Consider the following 15,713-nt stretch of genomic DNA (forward strand, 5'->3'; position numbering starts at 1 on the left):
GAGCATGGGGTCGTCGCCGGTGAAGTTAGCTAGGCGTGTTAGCCTGCGTTGGCGAGACCGGTGGGAGAGACGGGCGCAGTGTTCGCACACTCCCGGGGCTGTTATCGCGGTCCGGGCGTGTTGCAGCCCCAGACACGCGGCACACACCTGGTGGGTGTCAGCAGCCGCAATCTTGCTCCCACACAAGCACAGTCTAGCAAGGTCATCGCACTTCCTCGCGAGGAGGGGGGGTACTTGCGTAGACATGCTCCTTCGCTACTGTTTGGTGACAGGCTAGCGGTCGCTACTGTTAGGTGACAGACTAGCTTGGGGTACTACTGTTTGGTAACAGGCTAGCGGGGCTACTGTTTGGTGACAGGCTAGCAGTGGGCTACTGTTTGGAGACAGACTAGCGTTAGAGTTTGGGGGCTACTGTTTGGAGACAGGCTAGCGTGCTACTGTTTGGCGACAGACTAGCAGAGAGGCTACTGTTTGGAGACAGACTAGCCAAGTCCAAACCAATGCTCTTCGAAGATGAAGTAGCGTTAAGGAAGCGTTCGGGGACCGAGTCGTTACCTCGCTCAATGAACAGTTAAGCCTCCAAGCCACGACACCTGTACACGAGAGAGCAAGCCTCTGGGGGCGAGAAGAGGTTTTAGACTGAGGCAATGACGCTGCGCCGTGGATTATAAGGGAGGTGGGCGTACCTCCTCCACGTCGCATACGTCAGTCGTCCAGCCAATAGTGGCTGGCGTAATGATATTTGGCTTCTGGGGAACTCGCGAGAGGGCGTGTCCCATAGTGAGATACCGAACGAATGCTTGAAAGAGAACAGTTATTTCCAAGTGGGTTTCAGTCTTCAGCACCAACAGGTGGCGCCCTTGACTATGACCATCTACTCAACTTTGTGAGACAGTTATTTCCAAGTGCTGGATTCCTAATTGATGTTATCATTATCATACAGAGGAAATGTCACCTCACAGCTCACACCCAGCCATTTCAGTTACACAAGCACACACACACACACACAGACATAGAAACACACCCTTCCTAATCATTCTCTGCAGTCCTATTGCCTTGTGTCTCTCACTCTTTTCAGTCTCTTCCACTCTTTTAATCACCCCTTCATGTTCAAACTCACTGACATCGTTCAGCTCATTGAAAACACAAAGTCAGATAGGCAGGTTATAGAAAACAAACTTTATATACAAAATATTTTCTTTTGTAACAATAATTTGTGACAACGTTCATTATAGCAAAGAACAAAGTGTGACAATGGTGACATGTTATATTTTTAATTTAGAAAATTGTAAAAACAAAACTTAAATTAAATATTTTAAAAAATCATTTAAAAAGAAAAATGGGCAAACAACATAGGTGCATAAAATGCAACCCACTGGATTTGTTCTCCCCCAGCTTGTACTGTATGTGATGATGCAAACACAAATAATGGCCTGTCTTCAACAGTGAAACCTGTCATTAAATTCTCAGTGTGTTGCGGTTCAGTCAGTTTGCAGTCTAATTTTCAAAACATGTCATTAGCAACGACTAGTCACAATAAATACAGTAGGTGAAGCAGTGGATGAAGTTCTTGCGTTCTGGCAGAGGTAACCTGCTGTCCTTACAACATACTCAAACCTCACTGACAGAAAAGACAAAATAAATACATAATTCAAATTGGAATTTTAAGCCAGTGTTAACGTCGACTGACATTAACGGCTTGAACCGGATGAATGTATACTGTATTGCGTGTGAAAACTGTTTACAGCCGATAAGGCCACCAATTGAGGAACAACGACATATGTCCACAAGCTCTGTGAAAATGGACGACAGCTCTAGCCATAACGTTGTGCTTTTATCCCAAGAGGCTCACACTCCCCACAAGATGACGGGGGTGACAGCTGGAGGAAAGGAGGAGGAAGTCCCATGCTGGGTCAGCCGCGTGTGATTAGCTACCTCCCCAGGCTGGAACACTCAAACCAGGAAAGACACATGGACGGAGAAAAAAAAAAGACTGTTAAAAATAAAGCCTGTTCACAGGACGGTGTGCTCATGTGGATGACAATGTCGAAAGATGAAGTGGTCTGACTTTTTGAACTGACAAAAAAATGTCTGTTAACATATTTTTGGGTAGGTGACACATTATATAGAGAAAAACACAAAATTCTGACACAAATCATCAGTCACATAATGTACAATCTTGTATTTACAGCGGTGAAACAAAAACAAAATGAAAAGAATGATCATGTTACATCCTCATCCTACTACAGTAGAGCCTGCACAGGTTGAAAGACCTGAGAGGAAGTCACGCCAGGCACACTGCTTGTGGGCTGACACCTTTCTAGAAAAGTCCATCCTCTCAGCTGGTGTCCGAATCAGTCTTTATTGCCCCGGTAGGTGATATTTGTGAAGGTAGAGGTTGCTCCCTTGTAGAGAGGGTTGTGGCTCTGGGAATGACAAAAAGGGTGAAGGAGGAGATTAGTGATGACTTTTTTTTTGGTGCATTTTTTTTTTGTTCTTGTAGTGGATGATCACTGGAGAATCACATGACTATAAATGTAAAGGAAAAAAACTAAATCTGCACAGTCTAGACTACTTGAGCTGCAAAACGCAGACAGGTCATAGGCAGGCAGAAAGATGTGTACACAAAGACGGCACTACCCTGAAATATGAACACAATCTTGGGGGTCCCTCTGCAAGATACAACACTTTAGAAAACTCTCAGTAGAACACATTATACTTTATATATTGGGGACAAACTGTTATTTTCTGGTAGTAAGCCCAACATTTTTCTGGACTAAGCTGTTTGTATGGCAGGATTGGTCATCTTTTTGACATCATTTCTGAATTGCTAACATATTTTTATTAACATTTTTTAAAAATGTGCAATACTAACAAATACAGTAGATTCTAATTGAGCTCAAAAAATGCATTGCCACTTCCAAATCCAGTCCAACAGAGGGGGTGGCCTTGTCCCTCAACCCTCCCAGTGGCTGACCAGTACAGTGGGATTAGCGCTGGTTTGGAGTGCCCCTGGGGGATCAGACAGACCAGCGGTGGGTGGCTGTGGGGAGAGAGAGGGCTCTGTTCCCTGACACAACAGAGGCCGTATGGCGGAGAAGACTAATTAACGTTGCCTTATTTAACGTAACACACTCCCCCTGGGAATGGGTGGCACTCTTTTGTTCAGCTTTGGGATTGGGAAGGAACAGCGTGCCACAAACAACCAAAACAAAACAAAACAAACAAAAAAAACAAACCCTCTGCCACCACATGATATGCCATCTCACCACTAGCATTGAGTGAGACCTTAGATACCCCTTTCAAAGCATTCTTGTGCAGCTTTGACAGTGTGATGTATAGTTAATTGTAAACAGTGACAGAACAGTTCAACGTTAAAATCTCTAAGGGTGTGGTTTCTGTCAATATACAGACACACCTGCGCTGTGTCTAAGCCTGTGTGTTTAAGCGTCTGTGTGTGTGTGTGTGTGTGTGTGTGTTCCTGTGTGTGTATGTGTCTGTGTTCTTAGGTGTGTGTGTGTGTGTGTGTGTGTGTGTGTGTGTGTGTGCGCGCGCGCGTGCGTGTGTGTGTTGCCACCCAGTCTCTAGAGTGACTCAGCTTAACTCACCGTGTCCCATTTCGCCCGCGCCCGCTCCTCCTCGAACTTGGCAAACTCGCGGCGGTCGTGGATGGTGACCAGCAGCTTCCAGATGAGCAGGGTGGCCAGGCCCAGGAAGAGGATGGCCCCCGCCACCGACAGCAGCACCACCAGGATGTCTGGCCCCTTCGGACAGTCTAGCGCGGAGGGAGGGAGGGAGGGAGGGACACAGCGAGATGATAAGAGAAGGAAAGGAGATAACAATTTTGTCTGAGAGAGTTAACTGAGGACATTTACTGTAACAGAGGAAGGGAATGACTGTGTAGTATATGACGCAAATTACATCAAAGATTTAATTCAAGAAAAACCAACAGTTGACCACACAAGACTATACCGATTTCCTGACTATTAGGCGCGGCTTATATACATTGATTTTGCAAAATTTCTTCAGCTATGAGGTTAATACAGAGGGCAGTTAATATGGTGTTAATATGGTTTTGTTTCTGTCAACTTGCATAAAACACTGTCCTGCAGCTTATACACAATGCGGCTTATATTACTGTAATGTGTGTATGTCAAAATGTATGTGTGAAAAATACAGCGTTTTCAGGTACAGGGTTGATTCATCTGTCATATTTCTGTCAGCCTTTCCCCCTCTTATGCTATCGCCTCCATCTTGTTGGTCCTTTCAAACGCCTGATAGTGCCATGTCAGCACGTTCGGTAGCAGCGATGCCGTTTACGGTGTAGTGTTTACGAGGCTGGGTTGCCTTTTCATGTAGACAGGACCCTCTCGCTACCAGCGTTATACCCCGGTCGAGGCCAGAGCTAGGCTACACCACACATGTGGCTCCATTAAAGGTGGGGGGATGGACGACCGCTCACCGCGCGCCTCCACCATTGAAGTCTCCCCATCTGTGCTACTGAATCGGTCTCCACATCTCTTTAACGAGCAGGAATGCAAGGGATCAAAGGGATGGATGAATAGGCATAGGAAGTAGGTGCTGTCTGGATATTACTATAGGTGCCATATTATGGCTACCGTCTGATTTTTGCACTGTATTTATACAGTATCAGTGCACATTGGAAATACTTTAGCACTTTATTAAGAGTGAGAGAAGAGTTCATTCACGGCATTGATCATCATCTCTAATCACTACACTGCTAAAGAGATAAGAAGTCCATTCTGCTATAATAATGATAACTAATAAATATTATAATTCCAGGATATTAGACGGCTGAGTTCTTATGCTTCACCGTTTCAACTGTATTCATTTATGATACTTGATTTAGGAAGTAAGTGAGTGAGTGAGTGAGTGAGTGAGTGAGTGTGTGAGTGAGTGGGTGAGAGTGAATAAGTGAGTGAGTGAGTGAGTGAGTGAGTGAGTGAGTGAGTGAGTGAGTGAATGAATGTATGTGGGGGAGCCTCTGTTAAGAGTGTGAGAGAGCTAGCAGTCATCATGTCAAGTCATATTTATCTATACAGACCCATAGACAATCACAAACATAAAGGCACAGCAGACCACATACAGTACTGGACCTCACCTGGCTCTTTGACCACAAACAGGACAGACTGACCGCTGGCCTCTTCATAGTACTGGAATCGCTGCACACAGTCATCCTCGTCTTTATAGGTGCAGTTGACTGCATTTTTGTCATGGAAGCCTGGAGGGGGCAGGTGTAGGGAAGGAGAGACATTTTGAAATGGACATTTGTACAACTCTCATCTGTCTGCAATCAGTGGATTATACAGTAAAGTACACAATACAGTTTGTGTTTATGTGCGCTGGTATTCCAAACAGGCCTGCCAAGAGTCTGGAATAACGGCCTTTTACAGTAACATGTAACATGATATTCATCATGCAAGTCAGACTGGTGTTTGATCCATAAAAGGAGAGAAAAAACCTCTTAATAGATATTCATAATGGTGTTTAAGAGGCACACATTATTTGTACATTATAGATATTTACATGGAGACCGCAGCACAGCGGTGGGTATGATGGAGTATTTGATACAAGGAAAATCAAATAGTCTTTTAAACTCTTCCAAATGTTTGCGTGTTTACAAAGTCCATTAAAAGGTCGTTAACACTGATCTATGTCTCACCTATATCGTCCACGAGTTTGATTTCATCTCTGCAGATCCGCGTACAAGATGTGTCCTCAATGAGCTTTCCTCTCTGAAAGTGTTTACATTCGACACACTCCCTGGGAAACACAGCCACAGGAAACCATTAGCACGGATGACAGACACCGTCTGCTTGACACGTCCGAAATCTCTCAACTCCTAGGAGTCATCCAAGTGAGCGTAAGCATAAAGTTTAACGTTTGTGCTCCTTCCATATCTGGGAGTTATATAATGCGGCATTCTGGGGATACTGATGATGATTCATTTTGGCGTTCACATTCCTTATAAGGCAATGCAATGCAATCCCACTGATATTGTCTATATTTATGTGCAAAACTATTCATTGCAATGTCGCAATGGCCCTTCTTAAGCAACTGGACTGGAAGCAAAAACAAATATAAGAAGTTGTCCTGATGTCATCCTTACCTTGCCTATAATGTATTTTTCTAAAATAACACTAGAATAGAGCTCATTTGGAGTTCCTGAAAAGGCTCCTGGAACTCTCCTGGACAGTGTAGCATATCCATTACCCCCAAAACCCTGTTGTGAAGGCCATTCAGTTAGAGACTGCTCTGACTTTAGTTTGAGCTTAGTAGATAGGTGAGATGGCTTCGGCAACTGTGGTGAGATGTTAATATCTAAAAAGTGTTTATACATCTCACATAAACATCCTCCACTTACTTACAGTTTACTGAGAGGTGGTACAGTTTTTCACCTCTGTTGCTTGCACAAAACTATTAAGAGGAACGTTAATAACGTTAGTGCACTTGTAGTCTTTCAGAAACTGAGCCTATGTTCCAATACCAGCATCTATACAGTACATCTACCACGGATGATACCTGTGAAGTATGTATGCCTCAAGTACACTTAGCAATTGTATACTACTTTTTTGTGGCACACACTCACTTCTTCATGGTGCAGGCGTCGGGGCAGGTGGGGCACTTCTCGCAGGTGGCGCCGTAGGCCCCGGGCTGGGTGCACTCGCAGCTGCCGCACACGCACTGGCCGCGGCCGCTGCACAGCAGGCCCAGGTTGGACATGCAGGTGTCCGTGCGGGTGGAGCAGTTGCAGTTCTCCCCCTTCCAGTCCGGGTCACACTGGCATGAGCCGCAGTAACACTCGCCATGGCCTAGGAGAGGTGTGGGGGGGGGGGGAACAGAAACGGAGGAGAGGGAGAGAGAGAGAGAGAGAAATGTAGAGAGAGAGAGACACAAAGAGAGAGATGGAGAGAGAGTGAGAGAGAGATGGAGGGAGAGAGAAAGAAAGAGAGACAAAGGGATGGAGAGAGAGAACTGAATGAATTGTGTGATTCCGTGTATGTACAGTACAAGTGTGAAGAATTCTTAATGATTCATTTAACAAACGTGGCGTGTTTACATGAATTTATACTACATCATATCCCACTTCGGACCTTTCGTGTCCCACCCAAGAGCGGCCATCGTCTGTATCCTAATGTCTGACTTCCAGCCTCTACACCAAAAGACCTTCATCTGTTCTATTACGTGGGTTTTCTAAAAAAGGAATTCTGGTGGTAAAATATCCAGGGAATTTCTCCACAGTTATGGGAAGTGGAGCAGTAAACCCTTAGCCTATCTCTAGAAGGTCTTTTTTTTTCCTCTGGCCAGATAAGCTTCCATTAAATGAGTGTACGCTGTGTGCCGCATACCACCCTCCAGGTCCTTTCAGTTCTCTTAAATGCAGAAAACTTCTGCCATCTGTGGTACTCAAAGTCACCACACAAAGAAACTCCACCAGCAACGAAACACGAGACAAAAACACAGAGCAGCTTTGAGGGAATGAGACAACAAACCAGCCCCCAAACTCCCACAGTCAGACCACATCGTCGCCTCACTTGTAATCATCATTCTATAAGTGCTCCGTCTTGCCCAACTGTCCCAAGACTCTTCATACCACAGAAAAGAACAATAATAATTCCTGCTCAGACGTCCAGCCTTGGCTCAGCCTCCCCAGCCCCCCCCCCTCCCACCCCCCTCCCTACATCTTTCATCCACTAGAGAGTTCTATTTTTAAACCGGTGACATAATTTCTTAAGTGCACGAGAACCATTTGCTGGATAATTGTTAAGTATTTTTGGGGAATGTGGTGTGACTGGCGCATTGGCTCAAATGAAGGTGGTTTGGGATGCAATAACACGCACGCATACAGGCACATGCACACACACGCGCGTGCGCACACACACACACACACACAAACAAGATTCTGGAAAATTACATCCAGACTTGAAACATCATAATGTGGTGCTGCTGGACACTTAAGAATGTTTTGCGTCCTCATCGAAACGAGTCAAATAAGGATAAACACAACGACATTTGACCAACAACATCTGTCTGGTGTGGTTTTAGCTGCAACTCACTATTGTGGAGAGAATCAGGCCACTTTGTACAACCTTACATAAACTATGAACCAACCCCCTCTCACCTCAAGGTCCAGAGATGGTAACATCAGCACTTCCACTTAAAAAAAATAAGCACCAAAGAATGAGCGTCCTGTCAGAGTACTAGATGCATAAGTGGCAAAAAAATACAGCTTTGTTATCAGTGGTAATTCCTCCACCATGAAGTCATCCTGGAGGTGAGGCGTGCAATAACATCTGAGGGAGGACAGATATATGCACTTTTCAAATACACAGATCAAGCTCACCAAGGGGAACGACGGGACGCTTGCCAAAGCGCAAAATCGCACAAAACGTCAGACTAGCTGAGAACACTGAGGGAGATACTTAACTGCCTCACAAAAAGCAGAACAGGCAGCCTGACTAACCCGAGAAGAACAAAAAAGGAGGGGAGATGGTGATCTAATTGAGGCAAGATGATGAGAAACAGTGAGAGGACTGCGAGGGCACACAAGGGGAGTTGACCGAGAGCTGATGAGTCCAGCTAACTCACGACCGCAAAGCCGTGGAATAGAACATCCCACCGACTCATTCAACAAACAAGAGCTCAGGCCCATGGCACGACTCTCTCTCTCTCTCTCAATGCGCTACACTGCTGCTGCTGTCAAAAACTGATTGAGGAGGAGAGGGAGGTCTGGATATTTAGTGAGAGAGGACGTGATGTGATGTGAGCTATCCTAGCAACATGAGGCCCTTGGAACATAACAAGACGTTAAAACTTGTGGAAAATGAAGACAAATGAAAAAAAAAAAGCGTGAGCTGGTTCACTGGTTCACTGAAGGAGGTTGAGTCAGACGTGACGGCATCAATGACAGTCCCACATTAAACAGCTGAAAAGCCCACAATAAAACGAACGAGAATTCGGTTTATTTTGCTGACATATGGCTATGCCATTCTTTAGAGATGACAGTAAGCCAACTGAGGACTTGGTGTCCAAGAATACCTCCTTTAAACACCCAGGGGCCAGCTTCCCGTACATGCTATTAAACGTAATCCTGGACTAGAACTTCAATAGAGAATCTCCACTGTACTGAGCATAACCTTTAGTTGAGAATCCGGCTTAATGCATGAATGGGAAATTAGCTCATAGGGCAGCATGTTTACTTCACATAGACATAGCAATTGATATCAGAATAAATTTGGCCTGGACATTGTGCAGATTACCATCAGACTGAGACCAGGTCTATTCCAGACCCTGTTCCTGTTATGGAAATAAGACTCCGCTTATAACTTCCCCACCATAGCCTCCATACTAAACTTCCCTACCGACTGGATGTGACATTTCCAGCGTTCCCTCCTCTCAACAGGAATCTATTCTCCATGCCACCGCGCCATCTTACCTGAGCACAGCTCGCCCTTGTAGCGGAGGCAGTTGAAGTCGTCGCACTCGCACATGGTGCCCCACACCTTGCCGAAGTCGCTGGCGTGGCACACGCACTGGCCGCACACGCAGTCGCCGCGCCCGCTGCACACGGCCTTGTCCGGGCTGGCGCTGCACGTGTCGCGCTCCTCGGGGCTGTAGTCGCCCTCGGCGCACTCGCAGCGCGGGCCCAGCCGCCCGGGGTTGCACTGGCAGATGCCGCACTCGTACGTGCCGTTGCCGCCGTGGCACCGCGGGCTGTCGGGCTCCGCCCGCGCCTGGCACTTGCACTCGCACTCGAAGGTGACGGCGATCTGCAGCGTGTCCTTGAAGCCCACCGGCTTGAGGGTGAAGGTCTTCGTCTTCTCCTTTGGACAGCCCCGCATACGCACGTCCACACTGAAGGATACCTGAGGGTCAGTTAACGGTTTCATTTAGTTTCATTGACATTTTGACTGGGCTCAATCTGGTTTGATGAGAGCAGTTTTTCTTAGCATCTCTAAATCACTCATCACTTCACATCAGTCTGTTTTAGCTTCACTCAACGCAGCATATTGAGGGTTTTCTAATCCAGTAGCAAATTCACTGTGACCTTAAAGAAAGGTTACGAGCTTCCAAATAGCAGGGCTACAATTGACGTTGTGGTCGCATTAGCAACCCACAAGCTTGTTACTGTAGCCAACCTTGTTACGTTGTCTAAATTAAATCCATTCCGTGTGACATAAACAACGTTACCCTTGATTTTCAAAGAAGAAGCTAAATGCCTCCAGAAATCCTTTGAAGGTCACTCACTGCACTGTAGGCATGTACCACAGGAGACCCTGACCACCTGAACATACAGTATACGGATTAAACTTGAACAAAGGTGTAGGCCTATTTTGAAGTCCACAAAGTCAGACACAATTCTTGTGGAATAAGCTCTTACATACAATGCCACGTTGACCTTGACACTGACCACACACTTGACCTTTTGAACTCAACATGGAGGACAGAATGTGTGAGGATAGCTCTGTGGTTCTGTGTCTTCATGGAATTGTAAACATTTACATATTCTATATAAATAGACAAATGTTCTATATGAAAAAATAAATAAATGGTCAAAAATAGAAGTTACTAGCTTCCTCGTAATCTAACAAAGTTTTTTTTGGCACTGGCTGACCAGGTGTGATTCATAATTTTAGCATCAAACACAGTGCCCTTGCTCCGCACATGGAAATGACTGTACCGTCTAGAGCCCACACAGTCTGTCTGGCCAGCGCGGCCTCTGCCAGTCTTGAATATGACAGGGCGGCACCAATGACTCAGAGTTTCGCCCGCTCGGCAGGAAATGGACAGACACGCTCGGCAGACTGAGCAACAGCGCGGGACTGTGCCCTTGTCCGAGCCGACGGCATATGCACGTCTGAGATAGCGCTTAGCCAAAACCGAGGCATGTCACCACTCTATTAAACACGGACCTTGACACTGCGGTTAACCATCATTACAGATAGCAGGGGCCGAGTGACCGGAGTGATGACTCTGAAAAGCATGTCATCTCCTGTTCTTTCAATCATTCCTTATTTGGGAAACATCAAGATCAGGAATGTGAAAGAGAAGTCATAGAAATGGGGACCGGGAGGGATACTAACAGTGTCTCCTATCTTGAGGCCTGAGCAGGACTTCAGACCGGGAATGACCTCCCCGTTGAGGCAGGTGGCGTTGAAAGACAGACTCAGCTCCTCCGGAATCCCCTGCAGCTCCAGCTCCACCTTCGAGCGGATTTTCTGTCCCAAGATCAGAGGAAGAAAAAAAGGAAACAAAAAACAAAGAAACAAATGAACACGGGCGTGCATCCAAGGAATTTTTGACTAGCTTCTGGAACATTCTTTTCACACAAGACATTTACATCATTTTTAGAGCATTTCTTGGAACCTCTCTAGAGGAACGTTATTTCAAAATATTTTGGTATGAAGGAAGGAACTCGACCTCAGCACATTCTGGAGCAAAACAAAACTGAAGTGACTAAAAGTGACTTTAATCACTCACAGCATAGGCATCCAGAATAAGCTGAATCACATTGCTTGAGTTCGAAGACAGGATTCCAACTGTAGTGCCAGGGATGAGTTCACTGTAGTTCTAAAACATGGAAAGATTTAAAAAAGACAAGAGGCAATGAGATCAGTTCAGTGCATTATTGCATATTTATCCCGACTGAAATCTTTAAAAAAAAAAGCCCACAAGAGACTCACCTTGTACAGAGGTTGAACAGGGCTTGTGACTGCAAAGATGAGATTAATGTTATTCTCTGACATCTTTTCTGTTATCAAAGCTAGGGATGGATAGTCCTGTAGGATTAAAATGCCAAGTGTCAAACACATCTTTCAGTTCAGAGAAGAAAAGAATTCATACAGGAAATGTGTTTTCTGGAGACGACAGGAATGATTTCCTGTAACTGTCTTTATTATAGCAAAGTTGGAGGTTGCTGGATGTCTATTCATTTGTGCCATTGAAAAGAATATGGCCTCCAAAGGAAAGCATAGCCTGCTGATGGATGGATACTAATCTATGCATACCGGTGTAGTAGACATAAGACTGCATGTTGTTCATACAAACCAGGGTAGTGGACATTGAGTACATGTTGTCTGGACCCATGTGGCATTTGCCGTCATTGGGCTGGACGATGCCAGCAAGGCGGCCGTCCAGAGCGACGTGAGTCTTGGCGTCGGTGGTGAACACCAGCAGGTGGGAGGCGCCCGGTCTCCAGCCGATTCTGTCCTATAGCGAGAGCGGAGGAGAGAAGATGAGATCGTTCAGCTTGTGACTGAGAGGAGTTCACCGGAGCAACACAGATGTTAAAATCTTCAGATTTTGATTTTATTGTGCCAACATCAGGGACTAACGTTTCAACACGTCAGTCCCTAGTTCGTCCTCTCCGCAGATCACACAGACACAGAGGAACAACTGCTTTTCTACAATCTTTCACCTCGTGTTGGTGTGTGATTGGAAATTCTTTGAGATCTCGCTGTTTGACACTACTGGAATTATACACAAATATATTGTGGTTGTGTTTGCCTGTATTTTTTTGCACCTTTAAATAAAATGAATTATGCCTATCAACTCTTCCCCCACCCCCCAAAACCAAACTCGGAAATGGAAAGGAAACCTAGTGAAATTAAGAATGATGAGAGCTGGCTCACTCTGTGTGTTGGCTGAGCCACTTAAAACAGCCAAGCTAACAAGAGAAGAAAAGTAGTCTTCAGAGCTGGTCATGAGAATGACACCTGAATGTCGAGTCAACTTTATCTACTGCCTTTGAGGCTTTGGCAAGAGAGCGTGGCCGTTCGAGCTCACCTTGCAAACGGCCGCTTGTATGATGGCGTCAAAGCCACCCTCGGGGGCGTCCCTGTTCCGCGACACGATCTGCTTCTTGACCTCCTCTGTGAAGCGGCTGACCCTCTCCGTCAGGGACAGCACGTGCTTGTAGCCGAACTGGGCCTCGCACACGTTCGGGCTCCACCTCACGCTGCGAGAGAGGCAGAGGCAGGAAATTATGATGAGGAAATCATTATCAGAACGACGGATCAGAACAGAACAGAACAGAACAGAACAGGACAGATCAGAAATGTAGAAAGTAGGGTTCATAAAGCTTCATTTAATGTGGTAGGCATGAGACCCTTGCCAGGAAGAGGCGCTGAACCACTGATGTCTTTTTTACAAAGTAATTCAGCACAATCAGCAGAGTTTTCATCTGCCGTAGGTTTGCATCAGGTTTTCAGTCAATCAAGGTTTGTGCATTGTGTGTGCGAGTGTGTGTGTGTGTGTGTGTGTGTGTGTGTGTGTGCGTGTGTTTGATTACCAAGGTCTGATTGTAATATTCATCTCTTAGCTGCTGCTCTCTTTACGAGTGCTTATCACCAGTACTGACTCAGTTTTAAAGAAATCCTTTGGTCATCACTCTAAAAACACTGTTATCTCTTGTTCCTGGGAAAAGTCTAAAACCATAACCAGTAAGTCATGACGAATCATTCCAGAATGATGGAGACGTAGGCTGTGTCTCAAACTGCATACTTCCATTAGGACACTGCTATAGTGCAGTGAGCGCTTACTTCTATAGTGCACACTTTTCATTGGTTAGCATTGTCCCAATATCTGTACTTTATACTTAAACTAAGCATTTGAAGTTACAAGTAGACAATTTGAGACACAACCATTGCGTCAAACGCATACCTGCCACATGCAGCGCACTACATACTGTAGGTGTTGCGCCATCATAAACCATAATTGATAGTCCCTTTTAAAATCACCTAGTGGCAGCTTTAAAGTCTACAAGTGGCCATGGAGAAGGTGTCATTACAGTAAGCAATGTTTACGCTGACAAATGCAGAAACAGTCACTGGTGAAGGCTCTGTGAGTCACAGGGGAACACAGTGACCACGGTGATGCAGTGATCAGCGTTCCGGAAGGTCTCACCCATAGCAGGGGTTCTTCACGGCCTCTGGGGGAGAGATGTACATGTAGGGCGAGATGGGCTTGTCCACGAAGGCGCCGAAGCCCATGCGCAGGTTGCTGGTGGTGCGGTTGATGGCCCTGGCGAGGTCGTTGCCCAGCATCCGCAGACTCTGCAGGTCGTCGTTCATGGAGTAGGACAGGTCCATCAGGTAGTAGAGGTCCACAGGGTAGTCCTCCACCTGGCGCACCTTCACCTCGAAGCGCTTGGAGTCGCCTGGAGAGAGAGAGATCGCGTTGTTCACAGGACCATTTCAAAACAGAGTGCAAGGTTATGATGACACTGTGTTTTTTTTGCTGCCGTTGTTTGTCATTATAGGACAGACAGCTGTTCACATTTGCAGGTGGAGTACAATGGGAAGGAAGTGAATCTGACTCAAGGGCCTTATAATATCATGATGCCATGTTTCACAGGAAAAGCTCCACACCCAGGCTACTAGAGGACCTGACCTGCCCTTACCGTAATTTCCCATTTTTAACCTTCAGCTTATACATTGATTTTGCCAAATTTCTTCAGTTATGAGGTTAATTAGTTAATATGGTATGAATATGATTTTGTTTCTTTTAACTTGCATAAAACACTGTCCTGCGGCTTATACACAATGCGTCAAATACTGTACACAGGAAATTACAAAAACTGAGCAGCCTATAAAACACTATAAGGGGAAACAATTAGGGAAATATTTCCAACATGGTTCTACTATTTAGAGAGATTACATATCTGGCCCTTAATCATCAGAACTGATCTAGCAAGTGAGTGAGCAAGTGGGTTGCACACTGGCTGGAGTCGACGGACTGACCTGGTCTCAAGGTGATGTGGAGCTTCTGGGGCTGGATTTGGGTGACCCCCGTGGTGGACCCCGAGGCCTTGTTGCTGAGCGGCCGGTCCTCCTCCACGGTCATTCCGCTCTTAGGGTTCTCCAGCGACCTCTCGGTGCATCCTGCTGCTTTCAGGTTCTTCTTCAGGTCACAGCGAGACACCCCGGTTTTACCCTCCCCAAAGTCCTACAGGGCAAAACCTCACCATGTCAGACCCACGCCAGTTCATGACAAACATTCCAGCACATTACAACACCAGACGGTTTTATCTTGATGCCACAATGACATGTTTGGGTTTGTGATCGTGATAAGGTTCTGTTGAATGAAACTGAAGGTGGATTTAATGGTGCCAACAGCATCAAGCAACACTGGACAGAGTGACTCCCAATGAGTGATTCCCATAATGATTTCAGGGAGTCAGGGAGTCTGAATTCTTGAGTTCTTGTGTGGGAACCTGTCCTGTTCTATGGAACAGTATAACACTATAGTTAGTTAGCATGGTAGTTATAGAGGTCTCCATAACATGCCAATTTAATGAAGCGTGAAGGCAGAAAAGGAAAACACCTTCAAGAGCAACTCTGGAATAAAAAATGGGAGCCCTGTTCTACTCCCCCCTAAACCTGCCAAAATACTGTCAAATATGTTTGTGCTGCTTTGAATTATATAGTTACGCAGATTGACAACTACATAAGCAAAGCATATTAATATTTTAGTGCAGCAATCATTTATACCTACATGGAAATTGTGGCAAAAGAAACATTTTAAGAAAAGACATGTTTCACATTTTCTGTTAAACAGATGTGTACCACATTTTTCATGTTTTGTAGATGTTTAATAGAACTCTCACAAATCAAATTCCCGAGGAAGAACGAGAAGTCGTCAGTGTTTATTGCGGTGGGGAGGAGGAGGCTTACACAGAGTGAGTCAATTTA

At 45.6% G+C, this 15,713-nt stretch overlaps 1 protein-coding gene across 1 annotated transcript in view; it reads right to left on the reverse strand.

Annotated features, from left to right (window-relative positions):
• Positions 1–1,160: 1,160 nt before the first annotated feature.
• LOC134069803 (integrin beta-3-like) overlaps positions 1,161–15,713 on the reverse strand; it is a 15,843-nt gene continuing 1,290 nt past the window's right edge. The window contains exons 3-15 of the mRNA XM_062525898.1: positions 14,763–14,967; positions 13,927–14,179; positions 12,808–12,979; positions 12,070–12,231; positions 11,706–11,801; positions 11,503–11,592; positions 11,106–11,240; positions 9,458–9,887; positions 6,611–6,833; positions 5,684–5,784; positions 5,123–5,242; positions 3,609–3,775; positions 1,161–2,426 (exon numbers count right to left, since the gene is read on the reverse strand). Of these exons, the coding sequence (XP_062381882.1) occupies positions 2,355–2,426; positions 3,609–3,775; positions 5,123–5,242; positions 5,684–5,784; positions 6,611–6,833; positions 9,458–9,887; positions 11,106–11,240; positions 11,503–11,592; positions 11,706–11,801; positions 12,070–12,231; positions 12,808–12,979; positions 13,927–14,179; positions 14,763–14,967 (2,226 nt within the window). The 3' untranslated portion in view covers positions 1,161–2,354. The remainder of the gene's footprint in view (positions 2,427–3,608; positions 3,776–5,122; positions 5,243–5,683; positions 5,785–6,610; positions 6,834–9,457; positions 9,888–11,105; positions 11,241–11,502; positions 11,593–11,705; positions 11,802–12,069; positions 12,232–12,807; positions 12,980–13,926; positions 14,180–14,762; positions 14,968–15,713) is intronic.

The sequence above is a fragment of the Sardina pilchardus genome, chromosome 22, assembly GCF_963854185.1.
Source record: "Sardina pilchardus chromosome 22, fSarPil1.1, whole genome shotgun sequence".
Classification (NCBI taxonomy): Eukaryota; Metazoa; Chordata; class Actinopteri; order Clupeiformes; family Clupeidae; genus Sardina; species Sardina pilchardus.